The sequence below is a fragment of the Triplophysa dalaica genome, chromosome 10 (assembly GCF_015846415.1).
Source record: "Triplophysa dalaica isolate WHDGS20190420 chromosome 10, ASM1584641v1, whole genome shotgun sequence".
Lineage (NCBI taxonomy): Eukaryota > Metazoa > Chordata > Actinopteri > Cypriniformes > Nemacheilidae > Triplophysa > Triplophysa dalaica.
In genome coordinates, this window is record NC_079551.1 from 17,545,202 (window position 1) to 17,565,658 (window position 20,457).

The 20,457-nt window shown below is 40.0% G+C and overlaps 1 protein-coding gene across 4 annotated transcripts in view; it reads right to left on the bottom strand.

Annotated features, from left to right (window-relative positions):
* Positions 1 to 20,457, bottom strand: part of add3a (adducin 3 (gamma) a) — a 79,424-nt gene that overhangs the window by 19,575 nt on the left and 39,392 nt on the right. For 2 of the 4 annotated variants that reach the window (XM_056759919.1, XM_056759916.1), the window contains exons 1-2: positions 4,622 to 4,912; positions 890 to 1,114 (exon numbers count right to left, since the gene is read on the bottom strand). In XM_056759919.1, coding sequence (XP_056615897.1) covers positions 890 to 1,084 — 195 coding nt within the window. In that variant the 5' untranslated portion in view covers positions 1,085 to 1,114; positions 4,622 to 4,912. Of the gene's footprint in view, positions 1 to 889; positions 1,115 to 4,621; positions 4,913 to 20,457 lie in introns of those variants that run through there. The other 2 variants (XM_056759917.1, XM_056759918.1) reach the window with 1 other exon arrangement.

The following is a 20,457-nucleotide window of genomic DNA, read 5'->3' on the forward strand; positions in this document are numbered from 1 at the left end:
GTTTTACAAACTGAAGGAACTATTTTTTTTGCAATCGACAGCATGTCACGGATCCTGTCGTTAAAGCTTAACTTGTTTTTTAACCCGGAACATTCCTTTAAACGCAGTATGTGTTTTGCTGAAATGTCTGCAGGATTGTAATCTGTTCAGTATGTTAACATTAATCTCCCCAGTGTGTTTACTGTAATCTTCAATGCTGCGTTTGCTATAATCTCCCTTTTCTGTAAATCAGGGGGTCAACATTAGTGATTGAGTCACGGATTTCATCTTTAAAGCGAGCGAGCGTGTATGTGTGTGTAATAAAGGTGTGGTCTTCCAGACAAGTTTTGTTATGGTGGTGCAGCTGTGGTTTTGTTGTAGATCGTGTTGTATGATTAAGTAATTCAAAACATCACATCAAATACACAAACATACAATTAACGTGATGACAAACACACAATTAACGTGATGACAAACCAAAGAAAACAACCATAAATCTTTAATAGGTAATGGAGAGGCACTGTAAGGTGCAACCACCCAGGTTCAAAACAAAGCTTCAGAAGTCGTGCCAAACGTCGAACGCAAATGTTCGCGGTGGTATGGTGTCTATTCTGAACCACATGGCCGGAGCCAGCCTATAAAACCTATAAGTAAACATTTAGCAAAAAGCACATCCTTGAAGATCAAATCTGTTTGTGGAAAGTGGAAAAACATCCCTGTACAGTGGTGTAATGTAAAACGAGAGCCAAACAACATTGCTCATCCGTTTAAAAAAAAACTGAGCAGCATCTGGCTTGGGGGAAGGGGGTGTATCAAACTACGGCAATTTCTTTTTTTTGCCAGTACAGCTGGTATACGCAAGACACAAAAGTTTAAAGTGCAGAAGACACTTGATTGTGTGTTAACTTACTGGACTCTTTAGAATTTGGGTGACTCTTTTCTTTTGGTCCATCATGTTGAAGTCCTGTCGCAGGTCCGGCGACATGTTGCGTGCACGCAGGTACTCGGGGTCGTTCTCGTCGATGCGGTCGAAATAGCTCTCCTTCGGCCCCACGCTGGGAGGGGGAGGGGTCGTCACCACCCCCTGTCTCGGCTCTCCGCTCATCTCTATTGTACTTCAGGCTCTATTCTACACCTGGGGAGAGAAAGAGAGATTTCACGTCACGCTCACTCACTGGATCAAGTGACTCGAGAAAGGAAGTGTGTGCAGTTCGCAAACTCTTATTTGGCAGGCAAAGCAGTCTCGATCTGCCCCAGGCAGTGTTGGGTGTAACTAGTTACTAAGTAATAAGTTACTGTAATTCAATTACTTTCCCTTGAAAAATGAAAGTGAGGGATTACTCTTATTTTTTTCTGTAATTTAATTACATCGGTTACTTCTGATGTAATTAAACTAAATACTGTTTATGCAATAGTGGAATTGATATAAAATTCCAAGTCTAACATTAGATCTGTGCTTTAATGTATATTTCTCACATTTGTAATTCTTTGATCAATTAATTATACTATATGTTTTATACTATTTATTTGAATGAATTAAAAAGAGATGCTTCAAGTCTATCCCTAAATCACTTAACTAATCAAGGTTGATATAAGATATGAAGTAATTGGTAATAAGAAATTAAATACTTTTTGGAGAGAGTAATTTGTACAGTAATCTAATTACACCGTTGGATATGTAATTAGTAACTACTAATGAATTACTTTTTCACAATTACCCGCCCCAAGACACACACACACACCTCTAAATCCACCGATCAATAAAATCCCAAAACTGTTGCACATTAGCTAAACTCACCTGCTGAGAGTATCACTATTCCCATTGGACTTTGGCTTTGTTTATCCTCTACAAAAAGACAGAGAACGAAAAGGGGCCATCCCGCCAACAGCGAAGGGTGGCGTCAGGTCAACCAACAGGAGGTGAACACTATCAGGTTTAGTCAATACTCTGTTTTGCTAACACACGCATTACAGTCCCTGCCATGTAGATGTCTCTCATTCACTGCTGTGTGAATAAAATTATTGAGAATTAAAATTGACAGGAGTGCTATATTTCTTCAGATGGGGCATATAAATGTAATTGTTAGAGAATAATGAGACAATCCATTACGTGAAGATCATCTCTCCGTAACAAGCTGCACAGTGTCATCCATTATTTGTTAATACAACGAATGTTTTGGGACAATGGTTCTGCTGCACCAGTGTAAAACTTAGGGCTTGAGGACTTTATTAAAATCCCACGCCCTAAGCATTACCAGTAGTAAAAGGGATGCTTACTTTAGTAAACATCACTAAAAGCATATATATTATTCTAATGGGATGGTTTTGGTTTCACTCCTTTCCTGGCAGCCTGGGTCAGCCATAACCAAGCCACAGTAAAAAGCTTCACCTGTATCTCTCTTCCTTTCTTTCCCAATGCATTCACGCCAGCCCTCTGACTCATACTGGGGGGGGGGACGGAGGGAGCTTCTTTTCTCTGTTGTACGTTGCTAAGCTTCTCATTCGGGTCAAATGGCACTTGGAAAGATGTTTGAGATTAGAGAGACACAGCTTTGCCAGAAACACACACACACACAGGGCACAAACCCAAGTCAACAAGGGGCAAAACGAAAGCACTTTTTCTCCAAAGCAACATAAGGTAAACATTTGATCTCAATTCAAACCCATGGCGTTAGCGTTGCAAGCCCCATGACCAATCAACTGAGCTACATAAACACTTACAAAGTAAAATTAAAGCTGTGAGAACCATTCACCAGCACAAACTGACTCAAATCGAAGCTCGGAAAACATATGACCACCCCAACTGCAGCACGAACAGGAGGAGTTTAAGGCGACAGCGCTTAGGTTTATTACGCATTCGGGAAAACAAACCATACGCGTACACAGCCAGATTAAACGTTTCATTTATGATGCAATATTCAAGTCGAATGGTTGGCAACAACTGTTGTGTGCTGAAAGATGACGACAACCGACACACCCACACAAAACAGAGGCATAATGCTGCCAAGCCTGAAAGGTAGAACTAAAAAATACAATGAGATAAACAACAGGTGTGAGGATATTATCAGACAATGTCTTCTTTGAAAACACTGCGATTTAACAGTACTTTTCTCAACTGGAGATTGTACGCCGAGAAATAAAACATTTGCTTGAATGCATTGTTGGAGTATAGTGCACAAGTTGTAAAGACTAAGTATGCTGGCTCTGGTCATGTATGTTGTGTACCATCAAAGAAATAGAGTGATTTTAAGCGATTGTATCGACATGAGGTTGACCAAACCATTTAAACGTTAACCATTTTGTGTCAACTATCCCTCTAAAAAAACGTCCACCATCTGCTGGAAATGAAACGCACCACAGAATTAAAATCTGATAGGGAGCAGATGTTCATAAATTATATAACCCAGTCTGTCAATTTCAGTTATGAAAATCAATACGTCCATCTGGGACATGCTGGTGGTTTAAAATTGGTCTGTTCTGGGAAAGTGGGTGTGTGGAGGGAAAACGAAGTTTGAATGAAATGTGGAGAAAGAGGCGGGGGGGCTCCTCAATCCACACAATAACAGCTGTTCTCTCTCTGACAACAAGCAGTAATGAACTTATGTGCAGGATTTCATAAATATGCAGGGAGACAACAGTGCTTCAATGACACATACATGGACTGACACCAGTAATACAATAGGCGCACAAGACAACAAGTACGCAAAGGGGGGCAGGCAGCAATACGAGTCACAAGAGCGTCCTGTACAGTCAATGCCTCATTGTGCGGCTGCGTAGACACAAACCTTCACAACCACAAAACGAGGCAAGAAAATATCACATATGAAAAAGAGAAGGTCAGACTGTCCGTTGTTATTACGAAGAGCCGTAAAGACTTGACATTAACCTCAACATTTTTGGAAACACATATTTAATAGTTTAGTGACTAAAAGGCTGTGTGCACAGGTAAAACACAGGCAAGGACTGTGCAAGCCTTTTTAAAATCGACTGGATCACTGCACAGTAACTACTCGGGTATCAATAACATTAAACCAGATAAAAATATACACATAACCAAGTGACATGTGCAAGCAATTGATGCTACACCTTTCAACACAACTTTTCTTAGAAATGTCGTCATTTAGCCAAATTCGTTTCTCATCTAACGCCTAGGCATCCGTACATACAAAGCGTGGCATAAGTGTTACATAACTTTAGGGTCCTTGAGTACGCACTATGCCTCCTCTCCCACATCATAATTATGTCGTGATATTTCTCTCTTTATCTTTAGAAGCACTAAAAATAGGACGCGCAACTCACATTTCAATCTCAGGAAAGAGTCTCGCGCGCAGAATAGCGGAGTGTCCAGCGAGGGGCGTGTGCGCGTGCACGCGTTGAAAACAAACGCGAGACCCCGTTAAACGGTAGTTATCTAAATGAGGTTTTGACAATAATGTTCTAGTTTAAGATACACAGACTATGTTCATGCATGAATGTGGGAATTTCAAACGCGTTTATTTTACAAAGTTCATTTTATAGCACAAACGGCGAGATTCAAGAATTATGTGATTCACTTTTCGCCCCTAAACTTTGTTAAACGGTAACTTAGTATAGACAAGATAAAAACGTGTGGTTGTGTCTATTTAGCTACAGTTAAACTCACCTGTTTGCTCCTCACAGAGTGAAAGTCCCGTAAGCGCTCGAGCGCATCTCTCTCATTCCCGCCTCGTGAATCCCAGATTACCTCAAGAGGTTAAACTCGATAAAACGGCTCCGAAACTCCACAATCGGCCAGTAAAATCCTCCGAACACAGCGCAAGGGGAAACTCCCACACAGCGACTCTCCTCCACTCCCGTAAAAAGGGATTTCAGCTGTAGCGCGTGTGTAAGTGTGTAAGTGTGTGTTTGCATGCGAGACTGTGTCCGTGAATATCTTCTGCTGCCGCTGTAGCAGAGAGAAACTGAAGCGATCATGTGACCAACTAATCCGGCCCACAAACCCAACCAACCAATCAGAGCGCAGGCTCGCATGTGTGCACCGCCCCTTTGTGTCCGGTTTGAAAAATTAAAGGTCAGTGTGTGTGTGTGCGTGCGTGCGTGCGTGTGAGAGAGAGAGAGAGAGAGAGAGAGAGAGAGAGAGAAACTTTACGGAATATTCTCATATTTAATACACAAACAACCACACACAGGACACTAATGAATCATTATATTATACATAATATTAAAACATAATTGTCGATTCTGTCCAATTTATGTCCAATTTGAAGAAAAAACGAGATATCCAGTCATCAGACATTACACTAAACTAATAAACTTTTAAAAGACGCTTTGCAAACCACCTGTTCCGGGTTTAATACAAGTTAAATTTTATCTACACCATCTGGCGCACCGTGTTGATTATCACCAAACATATTCACACTCTTAAAATGAACACACATTTTCGGAAAGAGACAAACAAGTATTTAGTTTTCAGATCGTTTCAGAAATATTGATCAGCACCTGCATACGAGGCGTAAACCCTCGGTAATACTTTGTCATCAGCCACCACCCAATGTAGGTCCACCGCTGGGTGAACACAATTATTTGTTTATTCAAAATGTGAGATGAGTTTCATTGAACCTGGAATATTTCTTTTGAAAATAAAGATTAAGAAATATAAAATCGCACTGGGCCCCACCATCATTCCCGTAACTTGCCGTCTAGTGTCTGAGATGGTTAGTCTCACATACAGATAAGGACCTATCTGATAACCTACATACTTCCCGCAGTCAATGCGCCTGTGTTTGTCAGTGTGTGGTATGAGTAACATCATTCCTATCTAGAACAGGAGTCTCAAGGACCTGTGGAAGACGTTGCTCTGCCCGTTCTGTACACGAAAATAGGTTTAAACGACACACAGAGGTCAAAATCACAAATACGCAAGAAGTGTGTAGAAGTTGTGAAATCCTGTTACTCTTGTGGGTAAAGAGGTGTGTTCAGTGTCTGTGATTGACCAACAACTTGTGTAAACTAACTCCTGCAAGATTCTGTGCTTGCGGATATTTAAGTTGCAATCTCAGTTTGAAATCTTCGTTTTAAAGACACCGAAAAACAATTCCTTCCTTAAAATGATCTTTTCCTCCAACAACTTTTCTAAGAGCTCCATTTCACAACCGTCAACCTAAAAGACACTAAAACAAGTCATACCTAGTAATATTTTGAAGCCATGTGGTCAACTTTTTTGACCTGTAAGAATTCACCAAGCAACACCCTGGCAACCGCTTAAAATATTCTAGAATCATTCTAATGAACCTTATATGGTGAGCAAAACTCAAAAAATGCTTTTAAATACTGGTGATTTAACGCCGTTTCTTTCATTCTGACTTCTTTTCAATGTTAAAGCTGCTGGCTTCTCATGCTAAACATGGTCAATTTGTCAAAAAACGTATGACTTACCATTTCTGTGCTCGATTCAATTCCCCAAGGTACGTGTAGGTTTTGGAAAGTTTTTTTCGAACATGAAAAACTGTTACGTAACAACTTTTCTTAGTCCCTTATTGGGCAATTCTCCCGGAAAAGCACGCCCACGGCAAGGCGAAAGAAAAAGCCCGCCAAGGCATCAACCGACGAGCGAGGAAGACCCGTTTACCATCAAGATGTATGATGGCCCTGCTGCTGCAGCTTGTTACTCTAGCGATAGTGAGAGAAGTTGAGGTGTGTTTGTTTGTTCACGGCACTTCAGTGTTGGATGTCATTGTATATAATCAATATATAACGCTGGATTTGCAGATCGTTTGAAACTGATAGATGGAGTTGTCCAAGCACTAAAATATGCCCGTCATGATCCGCACGCTGTAAGTGAAACTAAGTCATATGTCTGTGTTTTTTTGGCAATCGCACGTACATGTATAATGTAAACAACACAAACTTATATTGATCTACTGTGTGCTCGTGATTTAGTTCCTACCCCTGCACACCCCCAGGAGATGGTCTGTTTTCTGACATAATCGTAGACTTATTCTATCTTTTATGAATGTGATCAAACTAAATACTCTTCGAAGACACGATGTATGCAATACTTCTCTATAGGTACTCAAGATTAATATGAGATTGGCAGAAACTGTGTATTCAACCGACCATTAATGGCGTCATTTGGATACGATAAGCTCTTCTCCGTCACTGGTTAAAAGTGAATAGAAGCAATAAATTCATTCATTCAGACGAAAGAAATATTCAATGGCACAGAAAGACAGATTCAGACACACTATAAATAAATGCTTTCCATGAGACAGTGCTTGACAGAGCGGTGGGAGGATAATCAATGTGATCGACAGTCAGAGGACACAGAGGAGAACCACCGAAACAGAGTGGAAATAATGCGTCTGGTGTCTGGCCTGAAATGAAGTTTAAATCTTTTATGGAGACTATGTCCTGATATTTCTCCCTTTCATTCTCTCTGCCTACTATAAGAATTGAGCAATACCGATGCAACAGGTGCAGTTGTGTACTTTTGTGCACCTATGTTGGAGGCAGCGCGTCATTGCGCAAAGAGACACAATTCACTATCACTTACATATGCAAAATGTACGATTGCAAGAAATGCATTGTAAAAAAAAATGCAACAAATACATAAAAGTGATTCCCTGCTAGACACCAATTGTGAATTGCACAACTTGCAGTTCTGTGCAACATCCTATAACGTTGTTTGCACTTTGACTGGTGTCAGACCCCAATACTAAACGCCCTCTTTACTTTGACAACCATTGTTGGCACAGATAAAACTAAATATAACCCACTCTTGCCTTTAGTAAAGGGGATGCAGATTTTCACACACAAGTGTTGTCACATCAAATCAGGCCATCATCTCTCATGTTTCATCAGAGCGTCGTTCGGCTTTGTAAAAGCCATCAGGGAGGGGCAGAATCATTGTGGCTACAGGCTAATATTTAACCAGGCCTGAGGTTTGAACAATGCAAGCAGTGTATGCTGAACAACTCTATCACACACATTCAGCGACACGTGAACTAAACCTGGACTTCAACTTTGAACAGAGATGAGCTCATTAAACTGGTGATCTTAAGCATTTCAGAGGAACATAAATACACAAACACACACTTGTGAACGGGGTCAATGTTGTTGACTTAGAGATTGAGCCACAGAAATCCATAAAAAAACTTGTATAGCGGTGAAGTTAGATGGGTGAGTGCAAACATTACAATCCACACAAAATCATAGGAGTTTATTGAATTACCTATCAATAAGGAAAGGGTCTGAAAATCATGTTGTTTTCTTAGCCAGATAAAGGGAAAGTAACAAGCAACCTGAGGGATAGATTGGAGATTTGGGGGTGTGTACATCACTTTGACATTCGGCAAGGTCAAGTTTCTCACCGTCAATGAATGAGAAAAGGTCAAGGGATGACAAATGCTTGCTTGACACAGTGGGTTTTGCTTTTGTTGTTGTTCTGAACTTTTCTTGAACTAACTTTAACTTTAGGTTATGACTTTGAAGAGATTAACAGATTTATTGTCCATGCATGGCAGAAGGAAAGATTCACTCAATGACGTAAAATTTTGTCCGTAGCTCACACAAAGCAAATACAATACTTTTTTTACATACTTTTGTAACTTTTTGCCTTAATAAACAAATCTTAGTTTAAAACACAAAATTGCAGGTAGCTTTGTACTTGTGTCTTTGTGTGGTTTGAATTGATTGAACAACTTATAATCATCATTATTATATGCTTACTAGTGTGAATGGGGCTACACTGTTAAAAAAATATGCACAAAACATACATTTTCTGGCAGAAATTTGATCATGTAAAAGCAAATGTTTTTCTTGTAAATTTCCAGTCTTTTCCTGTAATTTTACTTTTTAAACCAAACTTCAATTTCCATTTCATTGAGCTTGCATTGTCATCTTCAGGGGTTTGAGTTCAAATGAATCTGAACCCAATGTGTATTCTCTTATATCAGTATCTAAATCTTCTGTTTGTAACTCAAGCTCAGGGCTGATGCATCAGACAGTGCATGCCAAGATCCGTCTGTAACAATACAGTTCCCGAACAGCAGAACGACTCGATTGCCCCAACAAATTCCCCAAGTGAAGGAAGCATAACATGCGGATTGGCCAACCAGAAAACACGCACAAAGCGGATAACCAGACCTCTATCATATGTTTTCATATTTCGGATTCCTTCTGATGATAACAGTTAATAGCTGCCATGGTAATGCTCAATTAGAAAGTCTAAAGAATGCGGAACCTGTACAAAACAATATCAACGCAACCTCAAGCAGATACCGACAAGTTTAACCATAGATAAAAGTGGCGTTACATCACAGAACTCCGACCCTGTCAGGGTGTAAAAGGTAAAACTTCCTGGAAGGTGTACCAGCTTTTCCGATAACAGCGGATGCAGCTTGACCAAGATCAGAAGTGGAGAGTGACGGTGTTACCTAAATGTTGTAGTTTTCATTCATGGATGACCTCTCCATGACGGCGTGTTTGATTACCGGAAAACACTTTTACCTTGAACGTTTACATTTTTCAAAACTCATTTCCGATTGACTGAATCTAATCCATTTCAGATATTCTCCTTAACTGCAGGGCACATAAAAGACTTCAATTACAAACAGGATTTTACTTGCTCATTTGAAATGAGAGTCTAATGAACTATAAACACAACCAGATTATTTATTTAAACTAAACAAGTTTTCTTCAAACTTAAGAAGAAATAGACTTTTCCATATGAATACCATTATGCACATATCAAGATATGGGGTGAAATGATCTATAAAGTAACCAACCAGCAAAGAAGAAATTAAAAACCAGCAGACTGAAACTGTATTTTATCCTTGAATAACCCTGTCTAAAATCACACCGTACATTCTGATCTAGATACATTTAATTAGCTATTCTTGTCTCTTTCAATTCTCAACGCGGCTCAAAGCCTTTTCAAACCAAGTAGTGCCAACACAAATTTTAGGCTTGCTAACTTGCTTGCTCATTCATGTTTAGGAATTATGTAATGGCCAAGGACAAAGAGACACAGGCTACGCTTTTGATCATTACAAAAGCTGCGAAAAGTCTGTGTAATACAGAATAATAGAGATGGCAACCGTTCAGACATGCAGTGAAATCAAACTCCATATTTGCTACACAAAGTCATCTAGTTGGCACCTGTTCAATTTTGCAGGGTTATCACTTGAAAAGGGCCAACAGAAGATATTTTGAGAAATGTCTCAGGGATTTTGTGTCCATACATTGGAAGTCAATGGGGGTCAATGTTGTTTGGTTATCAACATTCAGTTAAATATCTTCTTTTGTGTTCTGCAGAAGAAAGAAAGCCAAAGAGGTCTGGAATGGCATGAGGACGACTAATGACGAACAACTACGTGAACTATCCCTTTAAGGTGTAATGCCTACCCCCGCCACTATATGGAAACACAGACATATAATAAAACCAAACATCAATAATCAAACATATAACCATCCCACAAAAACATCCTTCTCCGACAATAAAACGATCCCAGAATCCTCCATTAATGTTTAATAGAACTGACTTTATGATAACACTGATAAATGAAATCACAAAGAGGATGTTTGTTTTGTGGTGATGCATCACATGGATCTGCTGTGACTCGGTCATGACCACACAAGTTCAGGACCCCCGGGAGAGAGTCGTTTCATTGGAGTAAATTAGATCCTGATGGTGGATATCACATGGTTTTGTCAAACCTGAAAGCATATACAAATACAAAACTAAACGTAAGGATAAACGTTTACTTAAGTTTAATTTACAGAAAATAGTGGAATAGGAAACCGTGAATAGTCAACCTTTATTACATAATTATAACCATCTCACTGTCCCAATGGAGTCATTGCAACATTCCTGGCCAATGGACGTGTAAATAAAAAGAATGAATATCTCATAGTCGAAGGGAACAAGAGGCTCATTCACATCAGCAGATACCATTGTTGCAATCTAACAAATTTAATCTCAGTCACATCATCACCATTGTGAGGCCGGTTATGAGAGTTCATGAAATGAGGATGAACCGCTGTACTTGGCATGAACGTCTGACTGTTTTGTTTGTAACTTTTTGTCATTTGGAAAGCTCAACTGAATCAAAGAGTGCCTGAATGAAGGAAAGAGCGTCTGTTTCCTGGAAGGGTATTGCGTAGTCGGGAAAATGAAGCGCTATGTGTGTGTGTGTAAAAGAAAGGGAATGATGTATTACCCCACGAGCAAGAACACTTTCTCACAAGTTTTGTATGACCACTCCTCCGCCCCATATACACACACACTTGAAAACATCTGCTGTCTACTCGCTGCACTATCAGAGGTTTCCAAGGAAACATACACAAACATTAGGGATGTTGCGGCCCCACCTCGTACCCTAAGAGAGCAATCAACCTGGCAAGTCTCCCCCTCCCCTTCCTTCAAAACTTCACATATGGTTCTTTTTACCGTCTTCAAGGGACTCTTTCGTATAGAAAACATATCCAACGCACGATAACATAAACCATGTGTATAAAAGCCGTAGGAAGGAATGGAGCAAACGTGCATTTTCTTGGAATGATCTCGTCTTTATTCTTCATACGAGAACTCACATCGAGCTTCTCGACAGATTACGATGTGATTGTTAGCCACCTGCCACGAGGAACTAGGGATTTTTATGGCCGTCCGAAAGGCGAGAGGTAATACACGATAGGTCTTGACCTTGACCTTTCACCCTATCAGCCACTAGATGAAAGAGTAATTTGTAGCATGAAGGGTTGCTGGTGGGAGTTGCGAGCTTTCTTTCCTCTGGGTCTCTTTGTGTTTTCAAAGTGTGCCGAATGAATGAAGGTATCAAGCAGGACTTTCTCCTACGCGGTCGGCTTGTTCTGCTTAGAAATTCCCACAAACTGAAGGATAGAAACTGCTGTTTTATTCAGGGTGGGGGGGCTCATCTAAAGCCTAGAAAATCTTCTAAAAGGCTTGCTAAACTCTTTGATCTTGCTACTTTCAGAGCTTGCTTTAAACAGCCACAAACAAGTTTTAGATACTGACCTTCTTGTTTTAGGTTACTATACAACTTGGCTTCTTCAAAACATATTTTTTTTCTGGGCAACTGGTCTGTGTTCTCACTGTAGTCGACCTGTTTTCCAAAGGTTTGACTTCGGGCAGCAACAAAATGGTAATTTAAGAGGATCTCAATTAAGACGCGATTAATGGGCCAATCCCACAATTAACAATCAACTAGGGCAGGAAATCCCAATTCAATATACAAGATGTAAAACTCTACCCCTGGGAGTGAGAGCTGGATGGTTTGCGTGAAAATCTAATGAAATTAAAGCAGAAGCTGGGAAAAAGATAAGGAATTGAAAACTATCTGCTAAACCATTCAAGGCCAGAACTGGCCACTTTAAAGCTCTTAAATTGACTCCGGAAAATGTAGTTGAACAAAGACGTTAATATTAATACATTAATTATCAATAAGCTTTTAACAAGTACTAAATGCTGCTCAGTTCCAATCTGGCAGGTTTGTAACACAAGACAGTTCAGCTGGAGTCTGGTCCCGACTGATGCGGTTATTTTTCTATTTCCCTGAGAGAGCTCTGGATGCCCCACTGGGCATCAATGATAAACACCCATCAGCAGGGGATCGGAAAATTCCGGAGCCCCTGCGCAGAGAGCAGAAGGTCAACTCAGAGCTGAACTAGCAGTACAGGCCAAGACAGAGACCCGTAGACGTCCAGGGACCCAGCAGCGGGAGCCATCATTTCCTCTGCCAAATCCATTTATGCAGCACCACCTCCTGCGGGAACTCCATTCAGCCAGCACGGCCGTTCAAACTCTGCTCTTCCCGTACACAGAGAAGTGTTGGAGGAAGGAGTTTTGTCAATTCAAGGGAAACTGGATCTGGCACTGGATTTACTGTAAACCAGGGACATAAGAATGGATGGAGGGGGTGGTCTGAGCTGCTTAGCAAAGTAGGAAATCGAGAAGGAACAAAGACAATTCTGGTGCTTGTGCACTTGGCCACCATCTAAGGGGTGATGGCTCACAATAGTTTGGGTTTGGCGGAGCAAGAGAGCTAAAGAGACAGAAAGCAAGAAGCTAAACTTCCTCACAGACAAAGATATCCTGCAGGGGCGCATACGTCCAGCCAGAGACTTCAAAGTCCAACGGGACATCACACATACAAGACGTGAATGAGAACTAATATTCAATTCTGAGCTCTCAAGCTGGAGACAAGTCATCTCCAGGTTCTGAATTAAGACTCTCTACAACTCTTAAACAACTGCAACTAACTCCATCAACAAGGTTTCTGGATTTTACTTTGTCAATCGACAAACAGGGTTCAGTCATTAAAGCATTATTCTGACATTACTAACCAAACACCACATGCCAACTGCAGTCTACTGACTGTCGCTGAACGAGTACCTAACCGACTACACATTTTGAGTCCAACTGCAAAGTGGCTGCTCAAGGCTTTTCTTCAGGAAAAGCCTTGAGAGTAGCCCACCAATGCACGCAAAGCTCCATCTTTCAAGCACAGCTGACACAGTCAGGGCCATTGAGGCGGTCCAAGGGGCACATCAGTCATACGAGTCGTCTTCCTCTTTGCGTGTTGATGTAAGACTAAAGGTCATCTGTCCCAGCTGTTTCATTCTACACCCAATGGAGAGAAGTAATAATGAATGAGCGTTGAACTTTCTGGATGACGATACTGACCGCTCATAGAAAGGTTGCGCTGCCACCAGTACTACTGTAAACAAACACGTGATGCAAGACAGGAAGAGCATTTGTGTTAACAAAACGCCCATTCTGAAGAACAAGGCATGGAGTTTGAGTTCTTTGATATCGTACACTTTTGATAATGGTGAGCAGTTCCACACAAGCTCTTAAACGTTTCCTTTCTGCAGAGTTGAAATTTAACGCATCGCAAATCATCCATTTGGACTGTTATATAATCTCACGTACCTGTATGAAGATATCGCTGTATTAATCTGCTCATAAAAGGCGCTGGGTGTGGATCCCACATGCCTGAGAGGTTAAAAGCCTGAAATATAATCCAATGCTGAGGGAACGTTTTTTGAAAGTTGAATCAACACTGCCAAATTACCCAGATCGTTTCAACAGGCCATTTCTGGCTGGGATCGAGGGCACACCCACGCAACACAAGCACGTCACAAAATGTGAATGAGGAATACAGTTAACTTTTGAAGAATACAGTGAAGTAGGAGAATGGATAACCGTGGCTTCACGTGACTTCTACTGTTTTTATAGAATTATAAATATAATTTATACGCATACATTTATATTCAACCCAATTACAAATGAATTCAGATGAGCCCAATCCATATAATGTATAACAAAGACAATGTTTGAGTGTTTACAATAATAAAAATCATTTTTGAACTATTTTTGAATCATTTTTTACCCTTTATGGGAAAGGTTTGTCAGAATTTCCCGTCTTCTAGATAAACTGTTCCTCCCAAAGTATAGGTAAGTAAATCCAAAGTTCACAAGTTCTATAGTTCATCTCCTACACGTCTTTCTCTCACACAATGTGTAACTGTTTAATCACACTACACACCCACCCTAAACCAGATGAAAATGGCCTAAATGCTTTTGCCACATAGAAACACTGAGATCATACAGAATTTGATGGAGTGAGACTGAGCAGATGAAAACAGACTGGAGAAGTGCGAGAGGAAAAAAGACACGTGAGAATTCTTCAAAGTTTAGACGGTGTGGGTCCAAATTGACCGGTCGGCATTAAAACCAACGAAACGCTTCCAGACGTCTCATTTCTCCACAGCGTCCAGTGCAGTGTGGAGAATCTTGCAGTGATCTGTTTCTCTTTTATATCTTTCTGTTTAAAACATCATCTCTCTGTCCTGGGCAGCGGGTGGATTGTGTGAGCTCATATTTCTATGTTTTTTCGAGGCCTGAAATGGATTTACAGTACGACAAAATTGAACACATTGAAAAAGTTACTTTTCAATTATTTGATTCTAATTTTCTCTTCCCGGTCCTCTTGAACTGCTCACTACGCAATAAATGTTGGCCCGGAACATCCCATAATAACCTTTCTCCATCTCAACCCCTTTCTCTCTGCAACCATTACTCCATCCATCTAGTAATTATTCCTCTCTTCTTCCGGCTCACTGACTCCAAGCAGTCATCTGCCTATGCTCTTTGTTCTGTGGAGTTGAGCGGGCGGATGAGTTCAAGCCCCCTCAGCGAGGGCCCCTCACTCTCTCTCTCTCTCTCTCTCTCTCTCTCTCTCCAGCGAGGGACAGTGCAATACTCCCAGCCCCACCCACATATGGAAAAATAAATAAGTGTCCACATGTAGCCATGGAATGTTAATGGCTTCCATAACTCTGTTCTCCACCTGCCAAAAGTCCAAACACAGATCCGATGTCTTGAACCATAGCATCAAATGTGAAGTGACTGTATTAAAACTTCTCAACCAAAGTTGACAAGACGTCCAAGTAGACCTTCGATTAAGGTTCTCAAATTGAGATGTAAAGAGTTAATCCTTCAGCCCCAAACAAATGGCATAAGCTTGTCTCATCCAGTAGGATAAGCTTTGGGGCGGGGCTACCTGCTTCCCCAAAAAATGAATGACAGAAACAATTTTTGTAATTCTAAATTATACACTTCAACGTTCAAGTAAAGTTCTCGTTTAAAAGCTACACGGTTCTTGTTAATTTTTAGTGTTTAGCCTAAATGGCTAGTGTTTAGCCTAAATGTGACATCAATATGAAAAGTATTGTAAACTTCCTCTAAACGGCCATCAGAATGATTATTTCATTGTCCGGGGCCTGGGGCTCAACCAAGCCACACTACTGTTGTTTGTAAAGGCAAAATCTCTCAGAAGTCATAATACACACGACTATTTTCTCACATCAGTGTCCAACAGATAGCTTCTTTAAAGAGGCCTGGTCTGAATACAATTTCCATAAACTGCTGCTGGGGGCACTCAGAATCTGGGTGGTCCAACAGACTAAATTTTGAGGCTTAGACGTTGGTTCTCTCTTTCACGATTTCCACAATCAGAATAAATGACTCAAGAGCACTTCATGAGTCTGAAACGCAATAGACAGAAATTCCTTCTAGGCCTTGCAAAAGTACTAATATTTACTTGTCAATTAGTTGTTCTCAAAAAATATATTCCTGAGTATTTTGGCCAATACTGAGATCACGTTTTTTTTAAATAGCCTTTGAAACAACATAAAAATGTATAAAAATCTTGTCTTTTTTACTTGAATTCAACTGAAAAACAAATATCCAAATCAGAGTTTAGCTTGTGTAAATAACTGAGGTATCATTGTGTTTGTTCCCTGGGAATCAAACCCACAACATTTGGGCTGCTAACGCAATGCTCTATCAAGATCAACTGAGCTACAGAAACCCCAACCACGTGCCAAGCATGAACACGACAAATGTTAAATATGCAAGTTTTGACACTGTAATGTGGTCCCATCATGGGGTAAAAGACGACAGATTCTGTCAGTCTAGCTACAGATAGTTTTCTCTGATGCTCCACAGAGTAACGCCCAAACTCACGCTGGGTAAATGTTTAGTTTTCCAAAACTCTGTGCTGTTTTCCCCTCTTTTCTGTTCCAGATGTAGAGGAAATGACAATGCTCGAACAAACAACAGCCTGCACAGTTCATAACATCTAAATCTCTGTGTTCCCGTGTGTCTCTGCAGCTGGTGTGTCTTTGAGTTCTGGGTCCCGCCTCAACTTTGAAATGGGGCTTGACCCTGAAAATGCATATGTAACTTTGTAATGAAATAAAATATTGAGTAACAGACGCACAAGAGGTGGTTGAATGTTCACTTAAAATCCTGGAGTTAGACTGAGATTATTCCTAGGACTAAGGATTAGGGTTTGATTGGAATAAAAGTCCAGAAACGCAGGACGGGGTTTAGAAGAGTCAATCAAGTTGATAATGTTGTTTTAGCTATTTGTTCAATGCATCTGAAAGGTTTAAAAAACAACAACAGTGTAGACATTAAATAAGAGTGTTCCAGCCCAAAATGCCCATGGTTGGGTAATAACAACACACCATAGGTTTATTTATAACCCAATGGTTGGTTTTGTACATAGTTTACCCAACCATTTAAAATAAATGTAAAAATATAACCATGGGTTGAAATCAACCCCTTGATTTAAGTGAAGTTGGAATGCAAATATGAAAATAAAATGTAGTAAAATGAAATGTTAAGTGGAATCAAGTTAAAAGAATAATATTAGCAAAGATACAGTAACATGACGCGCCACTGCCATTACAATGAATGGCGAGGAATGCAACTGTCCATATGGCCTCTCTAGCGAAGGAAGTCCCACCTTCCAGTAAAACGAGCCAATTGTCAATCAATAAAGACTGACGAATAACTGGGGCGGGGCTCTGGTGAGGCACTTGCCAGTCTGTGCTCGGGCGCCTCGAAAAAGGTAATTTTTAGCGCAATTTAAGATGAGCAAAGAATTAATACAATTAATATTATTTTTATATTTATGTTACAGCACGTACATTTTAAAATTAATAATAATAGTTTTATAACAATAATAATAGAAACTAGTAATAATAATTTATAGTTTAATAGTAATGTTCATAATATAATGTTAATGAATTTGTACTATTAAAGTTTTATTTTATTATGAATATGGAATAAAAATGCGTAAGTCTATGTTTGTGTTATGAAATGCATTTTAGATCTAAAAAAATCTTCACCACAAATCTTGGCCGTGCATCATTGAAAGGAAATGCTTTCCTAGTAAAACCAGAACATCCATTCATTCATTTAAAAAGCACTTTGTTTCTTTTTCATTTCTTGAAAAACTGCGAATTTGGACATAAGGTTTCGGATGGACAGGAACGATATTCAATATTACATTTAATCAGATATTTCAGCAGAATACCTGGAAAAAGACAGAGCAACAGATGCTTTGGGCAAGCATGTGTCCATCAGTCAGACTCTCACACGCCACTAACATTCCTCCATTCAAGCCCTCAGGGTCTCATTTCCTCTCAGATTTGCTATGGGACACAGAATGGCAGCCTTTGATCAAGTGCTGTCAGTGAAATGCTGACAGGTCCAGAGAAGCCGTCTTTAAAGTGAGCACTACATCTGGTCCACCACACGCTAAAGGATGGAGATTGTCAATTTGAGTTTAGAAACATCCTGATCTTGCCCAGATTTCTGTTTCCATATCAAAGCCCATTTCCAGACCATATAAGACCACCTGACCAATTTTCACGTTTGCTGGGATTGCTGTGGTGTAGTGATGGCAAGGATTGGTTTGAGCCCCATAAAAGTAAACCATGAACTATATTTCAGGCCTTTTAAAGCAATACAAAAGCTTTTGTTTTAAATCATTGAAATGTTAATGGTTCTCTACTGGCACATGTGCCCCTCGTTGTAGATCTAAGAAATATGTTTTACATTTACAGGAATATGAGGTGTGCAGAAAAACACCATGCAACCATTTGATGTCATGATGCCAAATACCACTACTCTAATAGATTAAAAGTGACTTAAATTTCATTTGGTTTGTCACATACACCTACGACACCAACTGTCTTGGGGGAAAACTGAGACGATATTTACCATCATGTCATTACAAACCTGTACGACTTTTTTCTGGCAATCAACATTGACCCCATTGACTTCCATTGTATGGACACAAAACCTTATAAGGCATCTCTCGAAATATCTTCATTTGTGCTCCACAGAAGAAAGAAAGTTGTGCAGGTTTGGAATGATGTGAGGGTGAGTAAACCATGACATAATATTTATTTTCGAGTGAACCATCTCTTTACAAACACTCATGCCAACACCCTAAAACTCTAGACTATTTTCTTGTCAAATCGTACTGTCGATGTCCTTTCAAAACCTTGGATGTCCAAATTTACTTTTTTCAGGAAATGGAAAAACCCTGTACTTTTGTGATGCTTAAATACTGTGCTGTCAAGCACTTTTTTATACTTTTTATTGGTTAGATATTTGCAAAACCCAACGACAAACATAAAGAGTGACTAAAAATGATTTAACGAAGGCAGCGATATGCTTTTTTTCATGATCGGGGCGGGTGGGCGAGCCCTGGCCCCTGTGACTGCACAGAGAATAAAGAGACAGGAAATGTCAGGCCTTGAGGCCACACATACGGCATGTGAACCATTGCCACGGGGGGACAGAGCGAGCGAGAGAGAGAATTGTGAGAGTTAAAGGACTAAATTCAGGACTAAAAAGCCTAGAAAAGAGAGACAGAGAGTAACCAAGCAAATGGGTGGGAACAGTGGAGAGATGAAGTATAAAGTTTTTAAGCTTAGCTTTGAGCCTCTGGAGCTGGTCGGGGTCTTCGGGGAGGGAAATGGAATATCCATTGTTATCCAGAAACCTACAAGGCCAAAACTTGTGAAGCAATGTTCCCTGTCTCAAATAAAGCCACCACCCACCTTCTCTTTCTCCCTCATCATTATTCTCCAATTTCGAAGCACAAATTCACCATTTTATTTAGCTAAAAATAACAACAACAATGCATTTTAATTTCTCAAGGCACACAGATATTATAAAGAATCAGGCTTTTATAGTTGTGCGCTTTATTAGATGGCTGTCATAGGAGCAGTCGCGCTGCAGGACTGTGACTCAAAATATTGAGATGAAAAGACATCTTTATCCATCGACAACAACTACATCAAAGATACTTTTTCACAAATGAATGTCCTCCAAACAAGCACAAAGTACAGGCCCGCTTTCTTTTTGGACGAAACCTTTTCCTGTCAAATCAGGTTCTGCCACACTAAATAAGTCAGGAGTGACGAAAAATAACTTCAGTGTGTTCCTAAACTCTCTCTTTGCTAAAAACCAATGGTTTTCTTTAAATTGTTGCAAGAATGTCACATCTACATCACCAGAGAAGAATACTGCGAGTCTGAGGCTGTTCCCGAGGCCAGTTTTTGAGACCCAACCCAAATTCATTTGGTTCAGTTTAACATGGACACTCTGGGGAATAAAGACATTCGACACACACACACACGGTCACATATAGAAACATATGTCCATGTGCGTGTTGTGCGCACCTGTATATATATATAGAGACACAATAATACGATTTGACACAAATTAATGCTACAGTGACAATGAAAACAAACTTAAACATACTCTACTGTATATTACACAAAATATATTGGGGTAGAATTAAAGCGATATTTTTGACATTAAACTTAAGGCAGCGTTGAAATATAACTGGTAATATTACAGAGATTTTTTTGGAAAACATCTGATTTATATCTCTTATGTGCCAGTTTTGTATTTCAAAGACACATCCGAGTTTAAAGAACAGTAATACAATAATTTACAGCAAGTGTTAAAACCACAGGTAACTGGATACTGTCTTACTATTGGACAAAGTGCAGAGACATAGCTTTTACATCTCTTGGGATAGCTTTCAGGCATTTTAGTAATGGGGAAAACGCCAGTCACTCCAGTATACTGACTCTTAAATGACG